Source organism: Phyllopteryx taeniolatus, chromosome 6, assembly GCF_024500385.1.
Source record: "Phyllopteryx taeniolatus isolate TA_2022b chromosome 6, UOR_Ptae_1.2, whole genome shotgun sequence".
NCBI lineage: Eukaryota > Metazoa > Chordata > Actinopteri > Syngnathiformes > Syngnathidae > Phyllopteryx > Phyllopteryx taeniolatus.
Genome location: NC_084507.1, coordinates 24,898,998 through 24,922,153, shown reverse-complemented (window position 1 = coordinate 24,922,153; position 23,156 = coordinate 24,898,998). Strand labels below are relative to the sequence as shown.

At 43.3% G+C, this 23,156-nt stretch overlaps 1 protein-coding gene across 12 annotated transcripts in view; it reads left to right on the top strand.

Annotated features, from left to right (window-relative positions):
* Window positions 1–23,156, top strand: part of enpp2 (ectonucleotide pyrophosphatase/phosphodiesterase 2) — a 148,872-nt gene that overhangs the window by 73,636 nt on the left and 52,080 nt on the right. For all 12 annotated transcript variants that reach the window (XR_009789032.1, XR_009789031.1, XR_009789030.1 and 9 more), the window contains 2 exons: window positions 5,074–5,243; window positions 19,149–19,284. Coding sequence is in view for 9 of the 12 variants with exons in the window: in XM_061776876.1 (XP_061632860.1) it covers window positions 5,074–5,243; window positions 19,149–19,284 (306 nt within the window). In the remaining 3 variants the exon portion in view is untranslated. The remainder of the gene's footprint in view (window positions 1–5,073; window positions 5,244–19,148; window positions 19,285–23,156) is intronic.

Sequence of the window (23,156 nt, the reverse complement as noted above, 5' to 3'; positions counted from 1 at the left end):
ATATTACTATTCTATTACTGAATATTACTATACTGTTTCCTAGGGAGGCACGGTGGATGTCTGGTTAGTGTGTGTGCCTCACAGTTCTGAGGACAATCCCCAGCCCCGCCTCTGTGGAGTTTGCATGTTGTCCACATGCCTCTGTGGGTTTTCTCCGGGCACTCTGGTTTCCTCCCACATGCCAAAAACACGCATGTCCTTCAGGACCTGGACAACCTGCTGTGATTGATGGAACCATGAATTCTGCTCTTTAACAAAAAATCCTGAAGGAGAATGTTCAGCCATCAGTTTCGAGCTGAAGCGCACTTCAGTTCAGTTCAGTTTATTTTTGAAAGGGGACAATGCAATTTCATAAAACACATGAAGTACACATGGTTAAAAAAGCCAGAATTAGCCAGAAGGCTAGTTTTCATCTGTAGTCCCCTGGCCATGATGTAAAAAAGCAGTAAAATACATCTACAAGACATTATAATACAGGATACATAATCAAACTATACTATTAAGAGAGAATAAAACCATAATTTTTTTGATCATAACAAAAAGACAACATAACATACTTGTCTTTTAGTGTTGGCAGCTATAGGTGTTAACTAGCCACATTTTCAGTTTTTTTGTGAAGGCCTTGTATGTTGTAAGCAGTTTAACCTCCTTAGGTACTGAGTTCCACTCACCAGCGCTCCTCACTGACCAGGCTGACTTACTGAAAGTGCTCCTGCGCAGAGGAATGAGACAGTCACCTCTGACAGAGCCTCGAGTGACACGCTCAGAGCTGTTTCTTTGGCTGATGAACTCAGCCAGAGGAGCTGGGGCCAGATCATGCAGTACTTTATAAATCAAATTTAAATCTGCAAATATGTGAAGACGGTCCCAGTTTAAAAGACTGTATTTTTTTAAAATTGCACAGTGATGATAGTGCCTTGGTTTTTTATCCATCACTTTAATTACTTGTTTGTACAAAACTTCCAATGGTTTTTTTGCATTCTGACCAGCCTGGGACCAACTGGTTATGCAATAGTTAAAGTGACTAAGAATCATCGAATGCAGGTAAATTTTTGCAGCTTCAGTTGACATTTCATCCCGAATTGCACGAAAATTTGCGAGGTTTAATTTGATATTTTTACACAATTTGTCAATATGGGCTTTAAAGGAAAGCTGTGAATCAATTATTAACCCAAGATATTTGTATTGGCTGACAATTTGCATTTTTTCTCCATTAACAAGTATGTCGGGGTCAGGTGATACTCTATTTGTTTTAGTGAGATACATGCCTACAGTTTTAGAAACGTTTAGCTGTAGACAGCACTCCTGCAACCAAGTTGTGACACAGGACATTGTATTAGTGAGTTTAGCAGCAACAGTATCTTTGGAGCGACCATGAACAAAGAAAACTGTGTCGTCTGCATACATTACGCACTCTGCTTCAGAGCAAACAGTGGGCAAATCGTTGATATAAAGACTAAATAAAAGGGGGCCCAATATTGATCCCTGAGGGACTCCAGAGGTTAGCCTAAGAGACTCTGATCTGCAGTTGTTAACTGATACAGATTGTGTTCGGTCATGCAGATATGATTCAATCCAGCTCACAGCTTTGCGAGAGAAGTTAAATTTTGAGAGCTTGGTAAGAAGAACAGAGTGATTTACTGTATCAAAAGTATGTTATGTTGTCTTGGGTTCTTCAGCAGGATAATGATCCGAAACACACCAGAAAGTCAACTTCTGAATGGCTTAAAAAAACAAAACTAAGGTTTTGGAGTGGCCTAATCAAAGTCCAGACTTGAAACGCAGTGGCATGACATTACAAAGGTTGTTTATGCTCAGGAACCCTCAACTTTTGATGAATTTAAACAATTCTGCAAGGAAGAGTGGCCCAAAATATCACCAGGGAGATGTCCAAGACTCATTGCCAGTAATAGAAAACACTTTTTTGAGTTTATGCTGCTGAGGATGGCCCACCAGTTTTAGGGGGCCATTACTTTTTCACACAGGCCAGGTAACTTTCAATAAAACAAAATTTCATTAATAAATGAAATCATCTTTTTTAAAAACAGAATTTTAAGTTCACTTTGGTTTTATTTGTCTGATAGTAAGATTTGTTTGATGATCTTAAACATTAAAGTGGGGGGAAAAAATGTGTTCAGGGGGCCAATGCCTTTTCACGGCACTGTACCTCATGGTATGCTTTTGGGCCATAAAATCACAAACCTTGTACATACCTGAATGTTGACAGTCTATTCGTTCTAACTGTAATTCGGCAACTTATTCAAAGTCTCGTCTTTTATTGTAAAAAGTTCAAATAAAAACTAAGACCCTAAAATTGCGCGTTGTGGGGGCCTCCTTTGCGCGGTATGGTTTTGTTCCGCGTGTTGTGCTGGGGCGAGTGGTCATTGATTTTGGCAGGGTTGGGGCGCGGTTTTGTTTGCCTCCGCCGCAGTTGGGGGCGGGCGCGTCTTCTTGCGTGCTCTTCTTCGTTGATTCTCGAGGGTTCTTCATTGGTTCTCGCCACTTCTTCTTCTTCGGCTGTGAGCGAGTCATTCTGCAAGGCCATGCAGCTGAACAGGCAGGTTATAAATAATTACAAAAAAATGTTATGTTGAAAACTCTGTGTGCTGCCTTGACCCAGGACTCCATGGAGGAACAGATGTTGTTTCTCAATGGGAAAATTAAATAAATACATAAATAGGGAAACTAAAATAATAATAATAATAAATAAATAACTTTAATTGATGTCATTAGAATTTACATTTTGTATTTTTGGAATGTAACAATATTTTGTGCAAATTACCTCCATCAAGAGAGAAATGATTCATGTCTTTGTTTTGCTGGACCTGTGTAGCATGTGTTAGGTCTACAGGGTAGTTAAGCACACACCCTTTGAGTCAAATGAGGACGGGGTGAGTGGCAGTGATGACCAATGGCTACCAGAAGAAAAAGAGGCTTCAAGATTTTTATTACCACTCTGAGTTGAAGTTTACTCTCAAACTTAACATAAAGCAAAAGATACTTACATGTTGAGTATTTAAAACAACCACACAGCTTTGTCTGAGGAAAGCCAGCAAGGTCAATGCTGACAAACGAAGCAAAACGCCACAGAATTGAGTTTGTTTATGAATATGAGTGATAAACTGTATAACCCAGGCCATCAAACGGCGCAATATTTCAATTTATACATTCCTATGATATATTTGTATCTATTTGACGTTCTTGCACCGAATAAAAATACATAATGAAATAAAAGGTACTCACCATTTTCTCAAGACTCGAGAAGTTTTTGCTCACTGAACACTTTATTTATTTGGAGGACTACTTTTACTTGAGCCATGTTAGTATAATTAATAGCACTTATTCCTACATCAGTACATAATAGAAAATATCAGCAAACAGACAGTACATTGTACTTTGACAGACAAGTAAAGTAAGTAAAACAATCCAAATAAGCCAACTCGCTACAACCAAATCTACCCTAGGGCACAAATAACGTGACCTAACTAACCTATTACAAACCGAGCATTTGACACAGCCAGAAGAAGTTGTGGAAGGGGATTTATTAGGGAAATGACATTGTCACAGCATCAGTATTCACACATACAGCCGATCCCAGCTACCTTCGGACGGGAGGCGGGGTACGCCCTGAAATGGTCGGCAATAGCAGGGCACAAACAAACAACCATTCGCACCTACGGGCAATTTAGGCTTCAGCGGCCGTGGCCCAATGGTTAAGATCATCGCCTGCCACCGTGGGGGACCTAGGTTCAAGACCCCGACTGGACCATCCGCCGACATCCCCCGGACTCACGGCTGTGGTGTCCTTGAGCAAGACACCGATACCCCGAAATGCTCCCAGGGCGCTTCAGCTGCCCCCTGCTCCAGTGTGTATGTGTATGTGTTCACTGTGATGGGTTAAATGCAGAGAACCCATTTCGTGTGCGTGCATGCATGTTCGTGACAATAAAGGGTGATTCTTTATTCAGGCATGGGGAGAACATGCAAACGGCCACTGCGCCGCCAACATTTATTTTATTTTATCTAAATTATATTGTATATCTTCTTTCTCTGATTATGGGCGGCACGGTGGCCGACTGGTTAGCACATCTGCCTCACAGTTCTGAGGACCTGGGTTGAACTCCGGCCTCACCTGTGTGGAGTTTGCATGTTCTCCCCGTGCCTGCGTGGGTTTTCTCCGGGTCCTCCGGTTTCTTCCCACATTCGAAAAACAAAAGTCTTTTCAAGTCAGTGGGCTCAAGTCTGAGTGAAGTCACGAGTCATTGCTGTTCAAGTCCAAGTCGAGTTGCAAGTCTTGTGACATTTTGTCCAGTCTAAAGTCACCTAATTCATGACTTAAGTCTGACTCGAGTCCAAGTCATGTGACTCGACTCCACACCTCTGCTGCACGGTATTGTGTACAAACACACGGTAACAACATTGGCACTCTCACGTCACCTTCGGTTCTTCTTTCATAATGTTATGCGAGCTGATCTGCTTTTCCCATTTGCGTGAATGGCTTGCGTCTTCTGCAGACGTTTTCTCCGTAATGCTTCCAATTGTTTTAAACCCTCTTCGCCGGTTTTATTGTGTGTGCGCATGCGTGCGTGTCTGCGCATGTTAATTGTTAGCCTCTGTGTCTGTGTTGTTTTCCATCGTATGCTTGCTTGATAGCGGCTATGTTTTTCTTTTAAACACACGTGCCCTTCTCTTTGTTTTATGCTTTAATTTTCAAGTAAACTCCAACTGGTAGTGGCAATGTATAGCTTGACGCCTCTTCTTAAAGAATATTGAATTATATCAGTCAAAGTGGTGCTTGTTGTCAAGTGAGTATGTGGAGCCACCTGTCGCAAGACACCACTTGTTTCTCATGTTTGGGCTCGCATGTCAAAGCAGAAACTCGGCCGGTTATCAGCTCATTCTCGAAAAGGTTGGGTCACTTGTATCTCCAGGCTCCACTGTACTTTGGGCTCTAGCGGCACATACTTCCAATGTTAGCAAATAGCGCCACTATATTTTTATTGGATTCCCTGTTTAAAGTAAGTCTATTGGTCTGTTTAGCTGACTGTAAACTTCTTTTTTTGTTAATCTCAGATCTTCTAGGTCTAACACCAGCACCCAATAATGGAACACATGGCAGTCTGAACCACCTCCTGAGAAACCCTTTCTACAAACCCGCAATGCCAGAGGAAGTTTCAAAGCCAACCACTTCAGCTCTTGTTCATGTTGGAACAGAGGACCTTGGCTGCAGCTGCAATTACAAGGTCAGTCATAATGATGATGTCGCCGATCTTGGCCCGTGTTTCTTTCGTTAATAGCTGACGAGAAGATACGGTATAGTTAAGCATTACGTAAATTCGACACTCAACACATATGGATACTTATAGTACACCGTGGACTATACCGTATGCTAGTACTAATTAATACAGTAAATACACAATTCAGTACAAAGTTTTAACTTTAAACAGTTAAATCTTGCTCAAGGGACCTCAAAAATGAATTAAATGAATTAAAAAGAGCATTTTCTGGTGTTGATATACTTCGCCAAGTATATAGTTATTTAATGTTGGAAAGCATTGCTGCAGTTCTCTCATTAAACATGTTTTCATTCTTGGGAAATTGTATCATTGAAATACAGGAGTATCAAAAATGAAGAATCGGGACATTTCACCAAATTAGCCATCAAGCTAACTTGGAGGCACATTTGAACAAGTGGTGATTTTCAACATTTCTGATACAAAACTGTTCATACTTGCATAGTCACTTAAGTGTCTTACTATGTCTCTGGTGGTACTCTTCTGTCTCATGTTTAATGTTCAAAGGCTTTCAAATACTTCCTTAATTTAAACTCTTAATTTCTGCAACCACATCCAGAATAGGAAGCCTTATTTCAGGAAAAAAATAAATAATCTATGACTATTTTTCAGTGGAATGATGTTCCAGATTTGTTCTGGACACCACAGAATACACTCTAGTACCAGACTAAAAAATATTGCTTTTTGATGAAGCTCAAAACTGTGGCTGGACGTGAAAGCTTTTTATCTACATAAAGCATGGTGAAGGTATTTGTATAGGTGCTGACTAACAATGCACTTAGCCTTACTTACGCTTAAACAGAGTGTGTGTGTTTATATATATATTGAATTGTTTGGTCGCAAGCCCGATGTTGCCGGGAATGACGGCAATGCTTCAGTAAATTGCTATACAGGGCTGGAATAAATACTCCTTGAAGGAATAACTTTGTCCAACAAATCCCAGGCTCCTTCAACACAATCCAACCTAAGCACTTCAGACCGGTCTACTCTGCGAAGCCGTTCTCTTAAATCTTCCGCACAGTGGTTCTTTGAAGGATCAGCCTGAAGAAGGTTTGCCTTTGAATCTTCCTAATACAATGGTCACTGAGCCCATATGCAATCACTCCTTGTTGTGAGATATTGCACTCATCGAACACCAGGGTAAGATCAATTATAGTTTGGGTCCTTTGATCTCCTCTTGGAGGTTCTTTAATCAGCTGTTTCACATAAAAAGGTTTGCTAAACCTATTAAAGGCACCATAAGTGGGGCAACACTTGTTCGATACACCTGTGTTAAAGTCACCCATCAAAATACTTTCATTTTTTCGTGTACTACAGCTATTCGGTACATTTTCCAAATTCTCCAAAAATGTACTTTGATCCGGTGGTCTACTGCGAACACCCAATAATAGAGCCTTTGTCTTGTTGAATCGTCGAGTCCTTTCAGACACAGCACAGACAGGAACTGTGGGGAAATGTCGTTGGGGCTTGAAAGGCCATCTGTTCGAGGCTGGCTGGGTGAGTTTTTTGATATGGAGAAAGTGGGAAAACATGGTTTGTGCTCCCTGTGGTGACAGGCCCCCAGTTTGGTGGCGCAGGTCACTCAAAATCAGGCCTGGGCTGTCTCCAGTAAGGGTAGGGGTCAAGACGCAACGTCTCATTTCACACTACAGTTCCCCCCATTGGTGAGTCAAACTCATCTTCAGGATGTTCGAGGCGGTATGCCAAGGCGTGAGGAGCCTGGTGGTCACAACATTGGAATGTACAACTACACAGAGTTGATGCATCCCACCCCCCTTTAGTCACTAAGCCTGAGAAGCCTCACGGAAGTGGAAGGTAATGCAGGAGCAAAGCGAGAGGAAAGCAGTGCACCACCAACACTGTGTATAGTGGGGATGGGGCGCTGCTGACCTCGACTCGGGACGTTGTGAGTCGGTGGGGAAAATACTTCGAAGACCTCCTCAATTCCACCGACACGCCTTCCCATGAGGAAGCAGAGTGTGGGTTCTCTGAGGCGGGCTCTCCTATCTCTGGGTTTGAGGTCACCGAGGTAGTTAAAAAGCTCCTTGGTGGCAGGGCCCCGGGGGTGGATGAGATTCGCCCGGAGTTCCTAAAGGCTCTGGATGTTGTGGGGCTGTCCTGGTTGACACGCCTCTGCAACATCGCGTGGACATCGGGGACAGTGCCTCTGAATTGGCAGACTGGGGTGGTGGTCCCCCTTTTTAAGAAGGGGGACCGGAGGGTGTGTTCCAACTACAGGGGGATCACACTGCTCAGTCTCCCTGGTAAGGTCTATTCAGGAGTGCTGGAGAGGAGGGTCCGTCTGGGCGTCCCTGCTAAAGCTACTGCCCCCGCGACCCGACCCGGATAAGCGGTAGAAAATGGATGGATGGAAGCTGGTCAAAAACTCCACAGCACCTCTCCGAGATGCTTTCATACCTCCACAGGAATGTCATCAGGACCAACTGCCTTTCCGTTTTTCATCCTTTTTAATGCCTTTCTAACTTCCCCCTTACTAATCATTGCCACTTCCTGGTCCACCACCGCTTCTAGTCTTCCTTTTCTCTCATTTTCCTCATTCATCAACTCCTCAAAAGTATTCTTTCCATCTGTCCAGCACACTACTGGCACCAGGCAACACATTTCTATCTGTAGCCTCAATCACACTAACCTGCTGCACATCCTTCCCATCTCGGTCCCTCTGTCTGGCCAACATGTATAGTTCCTTTTCTCCTTCTTTATTGTCCAACCTGGCATACATGTCATCATATGCCTCTTGTTTGGCCTTTGCCACCTCTACACCTTTGCCCTACGTCGCATCTCAATGTATTCCTTTCACCTCTCCTCTTTCCTCTCAGTGTCCCACTTCTTCTTGGCTAACGTTTTTCCTTGTATGATTTCCAAGTGTCCTTCTCTCCTTTCCTGCCAGAAAATGCACCATGTACTGTTCTGCCTGTCTCTCTGATCACCTTGGCTGTAGTGGTCCAGTCTTCTGGAAGCTCCTCCTGTCTACCGAGAACCTGTCTCACCTCTTCCCAAAAAGCCGCACAACACTTTTCCTTTCTCAGCTTCAACACATAGTTAGTTCTCTGCTCTGTCTTTGTCTTCTTAATCTTCATCCCCACCACCAGAGTAATTTTACACACCACCATCCTATGCTGTCTAGCCACACTCTCCCCTTTCACTACCTTACAGTCGGTAACCTCCGTCAGATTACATCGTCTGCAAAAGATGTAATCCACCTGCGTCCTTCTACCTCCGCTCTTGTGCATAGCCGCTAATCACATTATACATAACACCCTCAATTTTAAGTTTCAGCCTCATCACTCGATCTGATACTCTTTTCACCTCCAAGAAATTCTTTGCTAACTCTTCCTTTAAAATTACGCCTACTCCATTTCTCATCCAATCTACACCATGGTAAAATCATTTATACCCTGCCCCTAAACTTCTAACCTTACTGCCATTCCACCTGGTCTCCTGGACACACGATATATCAACCTTTCTCCTAATCATCATATCAACTAACTCCCGAGATTTTCCTGTCATAGTCCCAACATTCAAAGTCCCCACATTCAATTCTAGGTTCTGTGCTTTCCTCTTCTCTTTCTGCCTAAAAACCCGAGTTCCACCTCTCCGTCTTCGACCCACAGTAGCTGAATTTCCACTGGCACCCTGCATGTTAACTGTGCCGGGTAGCGGACGTTGTCAACCCGGCCCACAACAAATCCAGTATAGAATTCTTGAGATGAACGCTCATATTTGTTTGGCAAGGTTTTAAGCCGGATGCCCTTCCTGACGAAACCCTCTGCATTTATCCGGGCTTGGGACTGGCCAAGGGGGTGTGTGTGTATATATATATATATATATATATATATATATATATGGTGCGATACCGGACCAGCTACGTAGAGAAGTCACCATGAAGCTCAGTGTGATGGCTGAAAATGCAGTCCATTGATTAGGGACAGAGTCCACAAAATACGTTTCGAAGGGCGCGTTAGGGGGTCGAGTGGGCTCAAAAGGTTGAGGGAAGGTCCCGTGTCACAAGAGCGACCCCTGGTGGACCTGTTTGGCATCACAGGTGCGGTCCCTCCTTTTGTAAGATCTTGTGGGACGTGACCAATCACGGGGACCGTGAGATTGACGTCTTGGAAGTCGGAGCAGATCAAGAGGCTAAGCCAAGTAGATCTGTGGATGTGGATGTCGCTCCATGTGTGGTTATAAATTAGCAGCACGGTGGTCTGGGAAGCGTCAAGGAGGGGTGTGACATGCAGCAACAAACTCAGGTCGTTAAACTCCGGCAAAGGTTTAAAGAATGCATGGGGACAAGTTACTGATTGGTTAGCGCGTGCGACCAGTTAAACAGGGAAGTTAACAGTCGATGCTTTTACTATAACTTCGTCATCGCTCAAAACTTCGCAAGTGTCGGGGACGGTGTTTGTGTTTGAAAAACACGGTTAGCGGAATCGCTATTCGCGCGTGACCACAAAACAATGTTAATGGTGTCAGCTTGAACGGTCAGTCGGACAAGTACATCCGCGCTTGGGGACTACTAGGAAGCAGTGAGTTAACGAGTGATGATTCCATTGGGCGCACACACCCACTGCAGTGATGGCAGACCGCGGCACGGTATTAATGGGAAAGCAAAAAGTTTTCAACGTTAATTGAAGGTCAGGATGCTTAAGTTGTAGGGTATCAAACAGTGCCTGAGAAATTGCCCATTTGTCAGCCCACAAAGCCAGAATGACGTCGTCTGTCTGACAGTCATGCAAATTAATCCCACCAGCAACATTGGGGCAGTAGCTATCTTCGTGCGGGGGTTGGACAAGATGGCAGAGAAAGGTGTCGAGTTCAGCGGTGGTGAGGTGGCTACAGGTGTCGTCACTTGAAGGAGTGCAACCTGACAGGTCGCTGTCCTCCGAGTGGTCCAATACCAGGTACCGGTCTGAGGACTGTTCCCGAGTTGGTGGTGGTAACGCCTGTTCCACCTGCGCCCACAGCTGAATATTTTTGTAATCAATTAGTGACTCAAAGCGGCAGAGCAGGTCTTGACCCATGAGCAGGGGGACGGATTCAATTGGCGACCCGTAGACCGGATGGGCTAACGTCATGGGGCCAATTGTCCAGTGAAGCATAATTAAGGTGTTTAGCTCGGTGTTGATCACTGAAAATGCGCGGATAGTTAGTGCGCTTTGTTGCAGTTTAAGGTCACAGCCACTGGCTTGTAGCAATGTCAGAAGTTGATTGAACACGGCGTGGGACATAACAGTGATGTCTGCCGCGGGGTCAATCAGAGCTTCGCAGACAAGTTCATGCTCAAGTGTAACGGTTAAATAGAACTTCCGAGAAGTACCTTTAGCGGTTCGTTCATCCAATAGCTGTCGGAATGGCAGAACGTTATTTAGTAGCGTGATGTCACTCGCCTGGGTCTAGTGGGACGATTAAGAAGGCACAAGAGGGGTCTAGGGATTGGCCGTCACCAAGTGGTCCACTAAGGTTATGGCGAGGTGAGGTTGTCGTGGAGTCGACTGGGGTCACAGAGCCACTTGGCGGGTCATTGGGGGAACAACGGAGGTTACCTGGTTGACCTTGTGTCCTCTGTGGCTCTGTTCGACTCAGTCCGGCCTGGTCCTACCGATGGGCTTTTTGTCCTTGGACAGGCTGCAGAGCACCTCAAGTGATTCTTCTACCACGCCATTAAGTTACCTTTGTGAGTTGTTAGTTCGGGAGCCCTTTTCCCAGTTGTCACTAGTCATTTTAGGGTCTCGGTTAGACGAGTCAGATTTAGACTGGTCATTGCATGTACCCTGTTTCGACATGTAAGTTTGGCACAAATTAGAGTTGCCGTCAGTCCATGATTTTGATTTATCTTTGGATTGGCGTTGTTGGTTATGAGGACCATTGTTGTACGTAGGCCGAGATTGGTTGTTTAGATTAAACGACTTTAGAATTCCTCTAACAATCAACCTCATTTACAAATGCATCAGCATTTTTTTAAGCCATTAAAAATGTATTTACTTTTCTTTGGAGTTGTTGATATTTCAGATGTAAGTGGAATAACAGCTAATATTACCACCAAAGTCAATCAACTGACATTGATTTTGCTAACTTACTTTTGCAGGGCTGAACAAGGGCAAAAAGGCCAGAAAGAAAACAAAACCACGGACACGGTAAATCACAAACAGAATACTGTACCACTTCTCGATGCAGTAACAAGGGTGAGGAGAGTATCATAATGCTAATATTTGCTTTGTCTCTATTATCCACATTAATAATTGCCAGTTAAATGGTGGATCAAGCAGAAGATGTCAAATCACTGCGTTGTTTCAAAGTTCGAATAAGTCACATTTCAAATGTGGGAAGAAAATCCATTGTTGTACAGTTTGCATTTCTTGTAACTCTCTGCTTTCTCAAAAATTAAGTGACAGATCTTGGGAGAATACCAAAGCAACCTTGGTCTCCAGCTAAAGTTGCTACAGTAATGCCACATTTTAAAGGGATGATTAAGGATGGGAAACTAGCAACGAAGGTTCAGTGCGATCAGTCCAAAACTGCTGAGCATCCTGCTTTAGCAAATAGCACTGCTCAGAACCTCAGAGACTCCGTAAGAAATCGCGGCACATCTTAAAAAAAAAAACAAGTAACAACTCAGTAAGTACTTGTTTGAATTTTTTGTATGAACAAGTTAACATTCAAGAGTTCCTGATAATTTAGTTTATACAGGTACTGTAGTTATTGTCATGTTGTGACAAAACATGAAAATTCAACTTCTCTCGTTGTTCAATGACACTTCTACATCTGGTTTTGCCTATTATCTATCCATTTAAAAGCTGTAACTTCATGTGGATAAGATCCTCTTCACATAATAGCTTTGCGTATTTTAGTAACATGCCAGTCAATTGTTATAAAATGGTCCTCAAGGATCAGGTGTGGCTTTGCATTTCACAGTATTGTTGTGTGAAATAATTGTTTTTCGCATGTGACCTGCAAGACCCTTAGAGATAGGGTAAGAAGCTCGGTCATCTGGGAGGATCTAAGAGTCGAGCCGCTGCTCCTCCACATCGAGAGGAGCCAGATGAGGTGGCTGGGGCATCTGATTCGGATGCCTCCCGGAAGCCTCCTTGGTGAGGTGTCGATTGATTGATTGATGCATTTGGGGGTGGGGGGGTTTGGGCTGGGGCTGGGGCTGGGGCACAAAAAGATATTTGTCCCCCTCACCTTTCATATCAAAGTTACACCACTGATTCCTAGCAGCTCTGGCTGACTATATTAACAAAATATTGTATCTTATCTATTCTTATATTACAAAACTAAATAAATACCATATTATCAGAGGATGATTGCACAGTTTTTTTAACTAAAGCATTCTGATACAAATAATGATTTTCATAGGAATATTTTTTTTATAATTATGTACTGTATTACAAAAGAACCCTCATCCATCCATCCATTTTCTGAGCCGCTTCTCCTCACTAGGGACGCGGGAGTGCTGGAGCCTATCCCAGCTATCATCGGGCAGGAGGCGGGGTACACCCTGAACTGGTTGCCAGCCAATCGCAGGGCACATACAAACAAACAACATTCGCACTCACATTCACACCTACGGGCAATTTAGAGTCCCCAATTAATGCATGTTTTTTTTTTTTGGGATGTGGGAGGAAACCGGAGTGCCCGGAGAAAACCCACGCAGGCACGGGGAGAACATGCAAACTCCACACAGGCGGGACCGGGGATTGAACCCCGCTCCTCAGAACTGTGAGGCTGACGCTCTAACCAGTCGGCCACCGTGCCGCCTACAAAAGAACCAAAGAACACATTCATTCCCATTGAGTCAGTGTCCCTGAACGCACCTCGTACACTCACGCAACTACAGCGTGCCTGCCTGATGTAAACATGAATGGCGGTCGCAGCCACATCGTATTGGTTGCCAAATACGGCATTCATCCCCCGACATATGAAGCCACGTTTTTTCCTGGAGGTCCCGACAAAACCTGCCACTGTTGAATGAAAATGAACCGTGACTCAAAAACTGTTGACAGTCGCCAGAATGAGCACGTTCACAATAACATTCATGAGGCAGAAATGAACTCATTTGAGTTCACGTTCGCCCAAAATATGAACTAGTTCATGAACTTTGGTTCATTGAACTCGTTCAGGTACAACACTGGCCATGTGCACAGCCAAAACAACAACAAAAAAATCTGCAGTTTACCACAAGGTGTTTTCTCAAGTTAGAAGTTGGCTGAAATTTTCAAGAACGGGCAGTCACAAGACTACCCTGCATGCTGTTGTTTTTCGCAGTTTTTTTTTGATTGGCCGGCAAAAGCCAATAGAAGTCTCTGTGTGCAGTCATGTGACTGCTTTATGCCGTTGTATTGTTGAACTTGGTTGGATTGGTGCAACGGCGCCTGATGCGTAAGACAAAGACGAAATCTAAAAATAGATCAAGCACCCAATAATTGATAAATAAATGTAGCGAGTGGCATGTAAGATAATTGTAGCACAGTAACAGTAATGTTGCTTATTAATATAAATACTCAAGTAAAAGTAAAGAGTATGATGTATCAAAACTACTCTGACAAATATCATTTATCCAAAATGTTACAAGTACTTGAGCAAATGTAACGGAGTAAATGTAACATGTTCCTACCCACCTCTGACTGCATGTCAGTAGTACTATATACAGCAATTGATTAGCATCACCCTTCATTCAGGTATGAATTTGAAAACCATTTTCGACACATAAGACTAGATGGTTGTAGCATTTAAGCTACTCCAATTTCCTGCCGTGCCAATAAAGGGAATAATCAGCCCCAGAGGAGTTCAAAGTTGGACAATCACACCCCAAGTGTGGGGTTGTGATTGTGTGTTTGTCCTGTCAATTTCGACATCATCTGCGGGCGTCAGATGAGTCACAGTAGGCATGGCCTTGTCACACTCCACCTCTGCTCCTTGCCTCAGTTCAGTGGCGTATCACCATCAAACTTCTCAATATTGTCCATGGCGAAAGTGCAGTTTCTTGAGTTGCAGTTGATTCAATGCGATCCGATTCAATTCAAGGACGATATTGGTTTAGAATTTAGAATGATACCATCCAATATGATTCAGTAGCTGGAAATCGATTCAGTAACCTTTGTGCCATTTTCCCCCCGAGAAAAGAGGTGTTTAATTGGTGTTAGAATTATAAAGGGGTCCTTGGAAAAATATCTCCACTGTAAGGTGTCCCGAGCTGGACCCAAAGTTTGAGAATCCTTGTTCTAAACAGTTAAATAGGTATGGCTATGAACGAAGCACAGTGAGGTTTTCATGAGGTAAATATTTGAAAGGACTATGTTGCTAATACTGTACATGGAGAACTAAACAAATGAACAAACCTGCTCTTTGTAACACAAATGTGAGCCTGAAACAGCATCCAATAGTTGACATCGTCACTCGTTCTCTTCTTGTTCGCCCGAGTTTCCCCTCCTATACTCTGCTGTTTTGTTAACAGCGAGTGAGCCCAGCACTTGAAAGGCTTCAAAGTGTCCAGCGATTTGCCGCAAGTCACACACATGCATCCTGACTGACAATTATGCGCTAGCCGCCTTCTCATCCGCCATCCACCAGACAGACGGACGACTTAAACTTAAAAAAAAGTGCTTAAAAAAAAAATACACACACATATTGTGGCGTCTCGTCCAACCACTAGGGGCACTATGAAAAGGAGTGACTAGATGCGGGGTGTAGAAAAGGAAACTAGGAAGAAAAGAGACAAAGAAGAAAGTAGCATTGACAGTGCTAACTGCTATGTGCTAACTGAAAAATTAAAAAGTAGAAGAAAGTTTTCTTGGAAATACAACACATGCACACCTCCAGATAAAGCCTGGCATGCTTAAATCCAGTACATTATTTCCTAGTATCGATACAATCGATTGATTACCTTTTAAAACGATTTAAATCGATACATTTACGTCCGGAAGGCTAACTTGCCAAGCACAGATCCATCCAGTTGGATCGCAAAACTATAAATCGTTACATCGACATAATAAATGAATCGTTACACCACTATTGTTTACACTATTGACTTTCCGCTCGGACCCATCGGCAGATACAGAAGGTGAGAAGTACACAAGGAAGTTGGCTGCCGGAAATCAGGAGAGAGTTTATGCAGTAAATAGGTCTCGGTGAAGGCAAACGGAAGATGGCGGCATAACAGATGACATCAGACCCGTTGCCATTGCTGCAAATCTGGTAGTCAAAGGACGTTGTGGTTGTGTGACAAGATGAGATGCAGCTCACAGACCACTCTGAGACACTTGAGGCACTGTTAGTTATAGGGGAGGTGTTCATCATGGGGTCTGCGTTTTTGTTTTGTTTAGCCGAGTAAGGTCTTCTGTTGACCGTTTGCTAAGCAAATCAACCATTTTAGACTGAAATCTTTCGGGAAATACAGAACAGAAAGGATGGAAAATGGTTACAGATCAAATTTGCCCTCGATGGACAATTGAAAATCCTCAAAACTAAAGAAGGACGCAATATAAAGTGTCAGTTTCACAGAGTAATAAGAGAGCGCTACAGTATTAACATTCACAAGAATTGTTCTCTTCTTTCTTTTCCCTCACTATATGGTTTAATGGAAAATACATTTCAACATTTTGTTTTTGCTCACAATTTTGGGGGAACCAAAGAAATACACATTTCAGAGAACGAAAACAAATTACTAAGGACAAGAAGAAGAATATGTAAATCACTGAAAGAAAGTAACAGTGTAAGGTTACAGATGTTTGTATACATCCTGAGATAGCCAACAATGTTCACGCAATTCCAATTCCATTCATTCCATAACATGAGATACATTTACAGGGAACACTCAAACAACCTTGGGACCTTACAGAGTTAGAATTTGGGAATCTGGGAAGCCAGTCATCATCATTCCTTTTCCTTCAAACCAATCTGTATGATAATAAGCGATGAAATCACAGGTCCCCAGCCTTTTCTTTTTCAATCACAAATTGAAATCACAGCACTGGAGCCTGGTCTTTTCCAGTCTTAATAATTGGAATCACAGGTCTACAGCCCGGTTTCTTTCAATCCCAAATCAACACGGCTCGTATACTTATCAATCCATTTGTCACTGGTCCTCCTCAGGGATAATACCTCTGCTACCTGTTTGCTTTATTTATAGGCTTATTCACATAATTGTGCTCTCCCGGCACCAATTTTACATTTGAGCTCTCCCGAGTGCTCCAAACTCTTGGTTGTTATCATAAAAATAACTCACGAAATAAGACTGAACTTCGGGTAATCACGTGTTATTTCCAAATAACCAAAACCCTAGAAATCATAATTCTGTTCTTGGAGAAAGAATCATTTTAAGACAGAAGAGAGATAATAGAAAAGAAAGAACCTCATACACACAGCAGACTTACATAATTCCAGATGGTGTCACCCTTCTCCGGGACTCCAGTTCACAGACCTTCCAACATCCATCAGCAACAGTAATCAGGTTTTCAATAGAACCTCACCTCAGGAATTTTGGTTGGAGTGACATTGGCATGTTCTCAGTCTGGAAAGGAGTCTCCATGAAAGGTCTCTCGCCATCCAGGTCACAGCACCATTTGACCAAGAAATTTGTAGCAATAATCAATAATCCAACATTGAGTCTGCTGTGATGATGTAAGTTTAATGAAGCAAGTCGGCTTGGGTGAACTGATCAGATTCAAAAAGCATCTCTTGTCATTCCATTAAATACAAAGAAAGTGGAGCGCTGTTCCAGTAAGGTGCTTCATCCACACATCAATAAACACACTCATATAAAAACATTTGAGGGAATAAATAATAAAGTTCTAGGCATTGATAAAAGTGATGATACATTATTAACACTATTTAAAATAGTCACTGCTTTTTAAGTTTCTGTATCTGCTTGTCCTTGCTTTGATGCAACTGTGTCACCTCCCTGAGGGCAGTAGTTGAAACAGTGAGTTGGCTGGGTCAGAACAGTCCATCCATTTATCCGTTTTCCATACCGCTTATCCTCACTCGGGCTCACGGGCGTGCTGGAGCCTATCCCAGCTATCTTTGGGCGAGAGGCGGAGCACACCCTGAACTGGTTGCCAGCCATTCGCAGGGCACATATAGACGCTCACGTTCACCCCTATGGACAATTTAGAGTCTCCAATTAACCGACCATGCATGTTTTTGGGATGTGGGAGGAAACCAGAGTACCCGGAGAAAATCCACGCAGGCACGGGAACAACATGCAAACTCCACACAGGCAACGATGATGATGACACTCTGGTTTTTTTTGTCTGCTGCAGAGTTTCCAGTGAATCGTACAGTCACACAGTATAGAAGGATACTTTCTATGGTGGAACAGTAAAAAAAGCACAAGCAGTTTGTTGCAGACAACATACTTTTTAAAAGTCTCAGGAAGTGTAGTTGCTGCTGCACCTTCTTAACAGCAGATGTGGTGTTGTATGTCCATGTCAGCCTGTCTTACGTTGTAGATGATGGTTACCAAGTATTTAAAAAAGGTGACCCAATAATTTAAATAAGGTGATCTGACCAAATGTGTAGGAGGTCCACGTCGGTGAGTTGAACCCTGAAGAATGAAATTGGTCTGTCTCTTATACACTAGAGTTAAAGAGAGGGGAGCAGGAACTTGGGAGACAGAAAATCAACATGCAGAATATAGGTAAGAGTCAGTGAATGAAATGCAAATACAGGCAAATGGAGAAGGGGAGGTTGGAGTCTTAGTTCCTGAAGGAGCCTTACACCTCACTAGGGAATGTTTGTGATCAAATCAAGGCATGGTGGCAACACTATCTCTACAAAACCCGGATTTTCCTCATCTACACCACGATGAAAGCGTGCCAAGCCTGTGTACTGAACACCCTTCTCGATGTTAGTGAAGCATGGATCCTCTATTCCTGTCAGGAATGCAGACTGAATGCTTTCCACTTACGCTGCCTTAAAAGAACTCCTTGGCATTACCTGGAAAGATCACATCAGCAACAAAAATGTACTTGACCAGGAAGAGATACCAATCATGCTTGCGTTTCTGAAGCAGAGGCTTACGCACTGTCTGGGGCATGTCTCCCGCATGGACGATGGCTGCATCCCAAAGGACATGCACATATACATGTACATTGAGAATTGGCCACTGGTTACAGACCTACAGGACGACCTACCCTGCACTATAAAGATACAGTATATGCAAATGGAACCTGAGGGCAGGAGACACTGACCCATCAAACCTGGGGACGGCAGGTTTAGACCATGTCATCTGGCGATCCACAGTGAAGGCAGGCATTATGCAAGCTGAGGCAAAAGGCCAAATGGGAAGAGGAGTCGCAGACAAAGTAGATTGCCACCGACCTCACAAGCACACAAGCTAATAACTAAATGTAAAATAAATGCAACGGAACCTGCCACTCACGCATCTGACTATACAGTCATATCAGGCACTGCAATGCAACCACAAACTAAAACGGCGCAAAACTCCATTGACTTACGAGAAGCAAGGATGCCAAGGAGGACAGTAAACTTCAGTGTTATTTAAACAACTAGAAGCCTCTTTTTTGAAGAATTGCTTACTATCTGCCAAATTGCTGCTTTTTGCGAAGTGAGTTGAGTTCACTCCCACCATAAAAAGCTTGGATCTAAATTTTTGGCTTCAGAGTCAAAGCAAAAAATCCGATGAACAACTTGAAAAATTCAAAAATCACATCACTCGTATCGCAACTGTATGTGGATATCTACTGTAATCTTTTGTTTATCGAGACAATGAAGTTGGTTTAGCGCTGCATGTGGCATTTACAAATACATGTAGAGTTTGCGATTAATATGTTGATCACTGGAAAGAGATTTGTTTTTTCTCTAATCTTTTTGCAGTCTCGAGTAAAAAGGCGTGACCAAAGAGGGGTGAAAGTGACCATTGCACGAGGCTATAATCTGGAGTCACTCTGGCTCTGTTTCTTACAGAACCAAGTAGACGAGCTAAATCAGCGACTGAGGCAAGCTACTGATGGTGAGTGTAAACCCATGCTGAAAATTACACCATTACACAAACTTTCTCATACAGTATCATGAAAGTGTCTCCAAACTTTTGACCTATACTGAAGCAGGGCTTGACATTTAAGTCTGGCCAACCTGCCATTTGGGGATCTGTTTCCACTGTGGCACAGCTACTCCCACTAGCTTCTTTGGTGGGTTGAATTACAACCCCAATTCCAATGAAGTTGGGACATTGTGTTAAACATAAATAAAAACAGAATACAATGATTTGCAAACCTATATTCATGTTCAACCTATATTTAATTGAATACACTACAAAGACAAGATATTTAATATTAATCATATTATTATTATATTATTATTGTTGTATTATATAATATTTATTCAAACTGATAAACGTTATTGTTTTTAGCAAATAATCATTACCTTAGAATTTGATGGCTGCAACACGTTCCAAAAAAGCTGGGACAGGTGGCAAAAAAGACTGAGAAACTTGAGGAATGCTCATCAAACACCTGTTTGGAACATGCTAACAGGCTAATTGGGAACAGGTGGGTGCCATGATTGGCTAGAAAAGGAGCTTCCCTGAATTGCTCAGTCATTCACAAGCAAAGATGGGGCGAGGTTCACCTCTTTGTGAACAAGTGCATGAGAAAATAGTCGAACAGTTTAAGGACAATGTTCCTCAACGTACAATTGCAAGGAATTTAGGGATTTTATCATCTACGGTCCATAATATCATCAAAAGGTTCAGAGAATCTGGTGAGAAATCACTGCATGTAAGCGGCAAGGCCGAAAAAGTGAAAAAGTGTTCTGTGGTCCGACGAGTCCACATTTCAAATTGCTTTTGGAAATTGTGGACGTTGTGTCCTCCGGGCCAAAGAGGAAAAGAAACATCCGGACTGTTATGGACGCAAAGTTCAAAAGCCAGCATCTGTGATGGTATGGGGCTGTGTTAGTGCCAATGGCATGGGTAACTTACACATATGTGAAGGCACCATTAATGCTGAAAGGTAAATACAGGTTTTGGAGAAATATATGCTGCCATCCAAGCAACATCTTTTTCAGCAAGACAATGCCAAACCACATGCTGCACGTGTTACAACAGCGTGGCTTTGTAGTAAAAGAGTGCGGGTACTAGACTGGCCTGCCTGCAGTCCAGACCTGTCTCCCATTGAAAATGTGTGGCGCATTATGAAGCGTAAAATACGACAACGGAGACCCCGGACTGTTGAACAGCTGAAGGTGTACATCAAGCAAGAATGGGAAAGAATTCCACCTACAAAGCTTCAACAATTAGTGTCCACAGTTCCCAAACGTTTATTGAATGTTGTTAATAGAAAAGGTGATGTAACACAGTGGTAAACATGAACCTGTCCCAGCTTTTTGGGAACGTGTTGGAGCCATAAAATTCCAAGTTAATGACTATTTGCTAAAAACAATAAGGTTTATCAGTTTCAACATTAAATATCTTGTCTTTGTAGTGTATTCAATTAAATATAGGTTGAACATGATTTGCAAATCATTGTATTCTGTTTTTATTTATATTGAACACAACGTCCCAACTTCATTGGAATTGGAGTTGTATATTCACTTATTTGTACTGCGCTCTGCTACTTTTTCTGTCTCATTCACTCTGCCTGCCTGCCTCTCCTCCTCCTCAGTCCTGACACACACACACACACACACACACACACGCACACACACACACTTACATATACCCCTCCCCCGATCACGCAAAGAATGACAGCACTTGTTTTGCCGGCAAGTTTTAGAGTGCATATTTGAGACTTTTACCGTTGTGTAATTTGAATGCAGCCCAATGGGGGGCACAAGTCAGTGCAAACTGTAGGCCGGTCCCAAGCCCGGATAAATGCAGAGGGTTGCGTCAGGAAGGGCATCCGGCTTAAAACCTTGCCAAACAAATATGAGCGTTCATCCAAAGAATTCCATACCGGATCGGTCGTGGCCCGGGTTAACAACGTCCGCCACCGGCGCCGTCAACCTGCAGGGCGCTGTTGGAAATTCAGCTACTGTGGGTCGAAGTCGAAGTCAAAGAAGAAGAAGAAGAGGTGGAAAGCGGGTTCTTCGGCAGAAAGAGAAGAGGAAATCACAGAGCCTAGAACTGAATGTGGGGACTTTGAATGTTGGGACTATGACAGGAAAATCTCGGGAGTTGGTTGACATGATGATTAGGAGAAAGGTTGATATATTGTGTGTCCAGGAGACCAGGTGGAAAGGCAGTAAGGCTAGAAGTTTAGGGGCAGGGTTTAAATAATTTTACCATGGTGTAGATGGGAAGAGAAATGGAGTCGGGGTTATTTTAAAAGAAGAGTTGGCTAAGAATGTCTTGGAGGTGAAAAGAGTATCAGATCGAGTGATGAGGCTGAAATTTGAAATTGAGGGTGTTATGTGTAATGTGATTAGTGGCTATGCCCCACAGGTAGGATGTGACCTAGAGGTGAAAGAGAAATTCTGGAAGGAGCTAGATGATGTAGTTCTGAGCATCCCAGACAGAGAGAGAGTCGTAATTGGTGCAGATTGTAATGGACATGTTGGTGAAGGTAATAAGGGTGATGAAGAAGTGATGGGTAAGTACGGTATCCAGGTAAGGAACTTGGAGGGACAGATGGTGGTAGACTTTGCAACAAGGATGCAAATGGCTGTAGTGAACACTTTTTTCCAGAAGAGGCACGAACATAGGGTGACCTACAAGAGCGGAGGTAGAAGCACACAGGTGGATTACATCTTGTGCAGACGATGTAATCTGAAGGAGGTTACCAACTGTAAGGTAGTGGTAGGGGAGAGTGTGGCTAGACAGCATAGGATGGTGGTGTGTAAGATGACTCTGGTGGTGGGGAGGAAAATTAGGAAGACAAAGGCAGAGAAGAGAACCATGTGGTGGAAGCTGAGACAGGACGAGTGTTGTGCAGCTTTTCGGGAAGAGGTGATACAGGCTCTCGGTGGACGGGAAGAGCTTCCAGAAGACTGGACCACTGCAGCCAAGGTGATCAGAGAAGCAGGCAGGAGAGTACTTGGTGTATCTTCTGGCAGGAAAGGAGAGAAGGAGACTTGGTGGTGGAACCTCACAGTACAGGAAATCATACAAGGAAAACGGTTAGCTAAGAAGAAGTGGGACACTGAGAGGACCGAGGAGAGGCGAAAGGAATACATTGAGATGCGACACAGGGCAAAGGTAGAGGTGGCAAAGGCAAAACAAGAGGCATATGATGACATGTATGGCAGGTTGGACACTAAAGAAGGAGAAAAGGATCTATACAGGCTGGCCAGACAGAGGGATAGAGATGGGAAGGATGTGCAGCAGGTTAGGGTGATTAAGGATAGAGATGGAAATATGTTGACTGGTGCCAGCAGTGTGCTAGGTAGATGGAAAGAATACTTCGAGGAGTTGATGAATGAGGAAAATGATAGAGAAGGGAGAGTAGAAGAGGCAAGTGTGGTGGACCAGGAAGTGGCAATGATTAGTAAGGGGGAAGTTAGAAAGGCATTAAAGAGAATGAAAAATGGAAAGGCAGTTGGTCCTGATGACATTCCTGTGGAGGTATGGAAGCATCTAGGAGAGGTGGCTGTGGAGTTTTTGACCAGCTTGTTCAATAGAATTCTAGTGCGTGAGAAGATGCCTGAGGAATGGAGGAAAAGTGTACTGGTGCCCATTTTTAAGAACAAAGGTGATGTGCAGAGCTCTGGCAACTATAGAGGAATAAAGTTGATGAGCCACACAATGAAGTTATGGGAAAGAGTAGTGGAGGCTAGACTCAGGACAGAAGTGAGTATTTGCGAGCAACAGTATGGTTTCATGCCTAGAAAGAGTACCACAGATGCATTATTTGCCTTGAGGATGTTGATGGAAAAGTACAGAGAAGG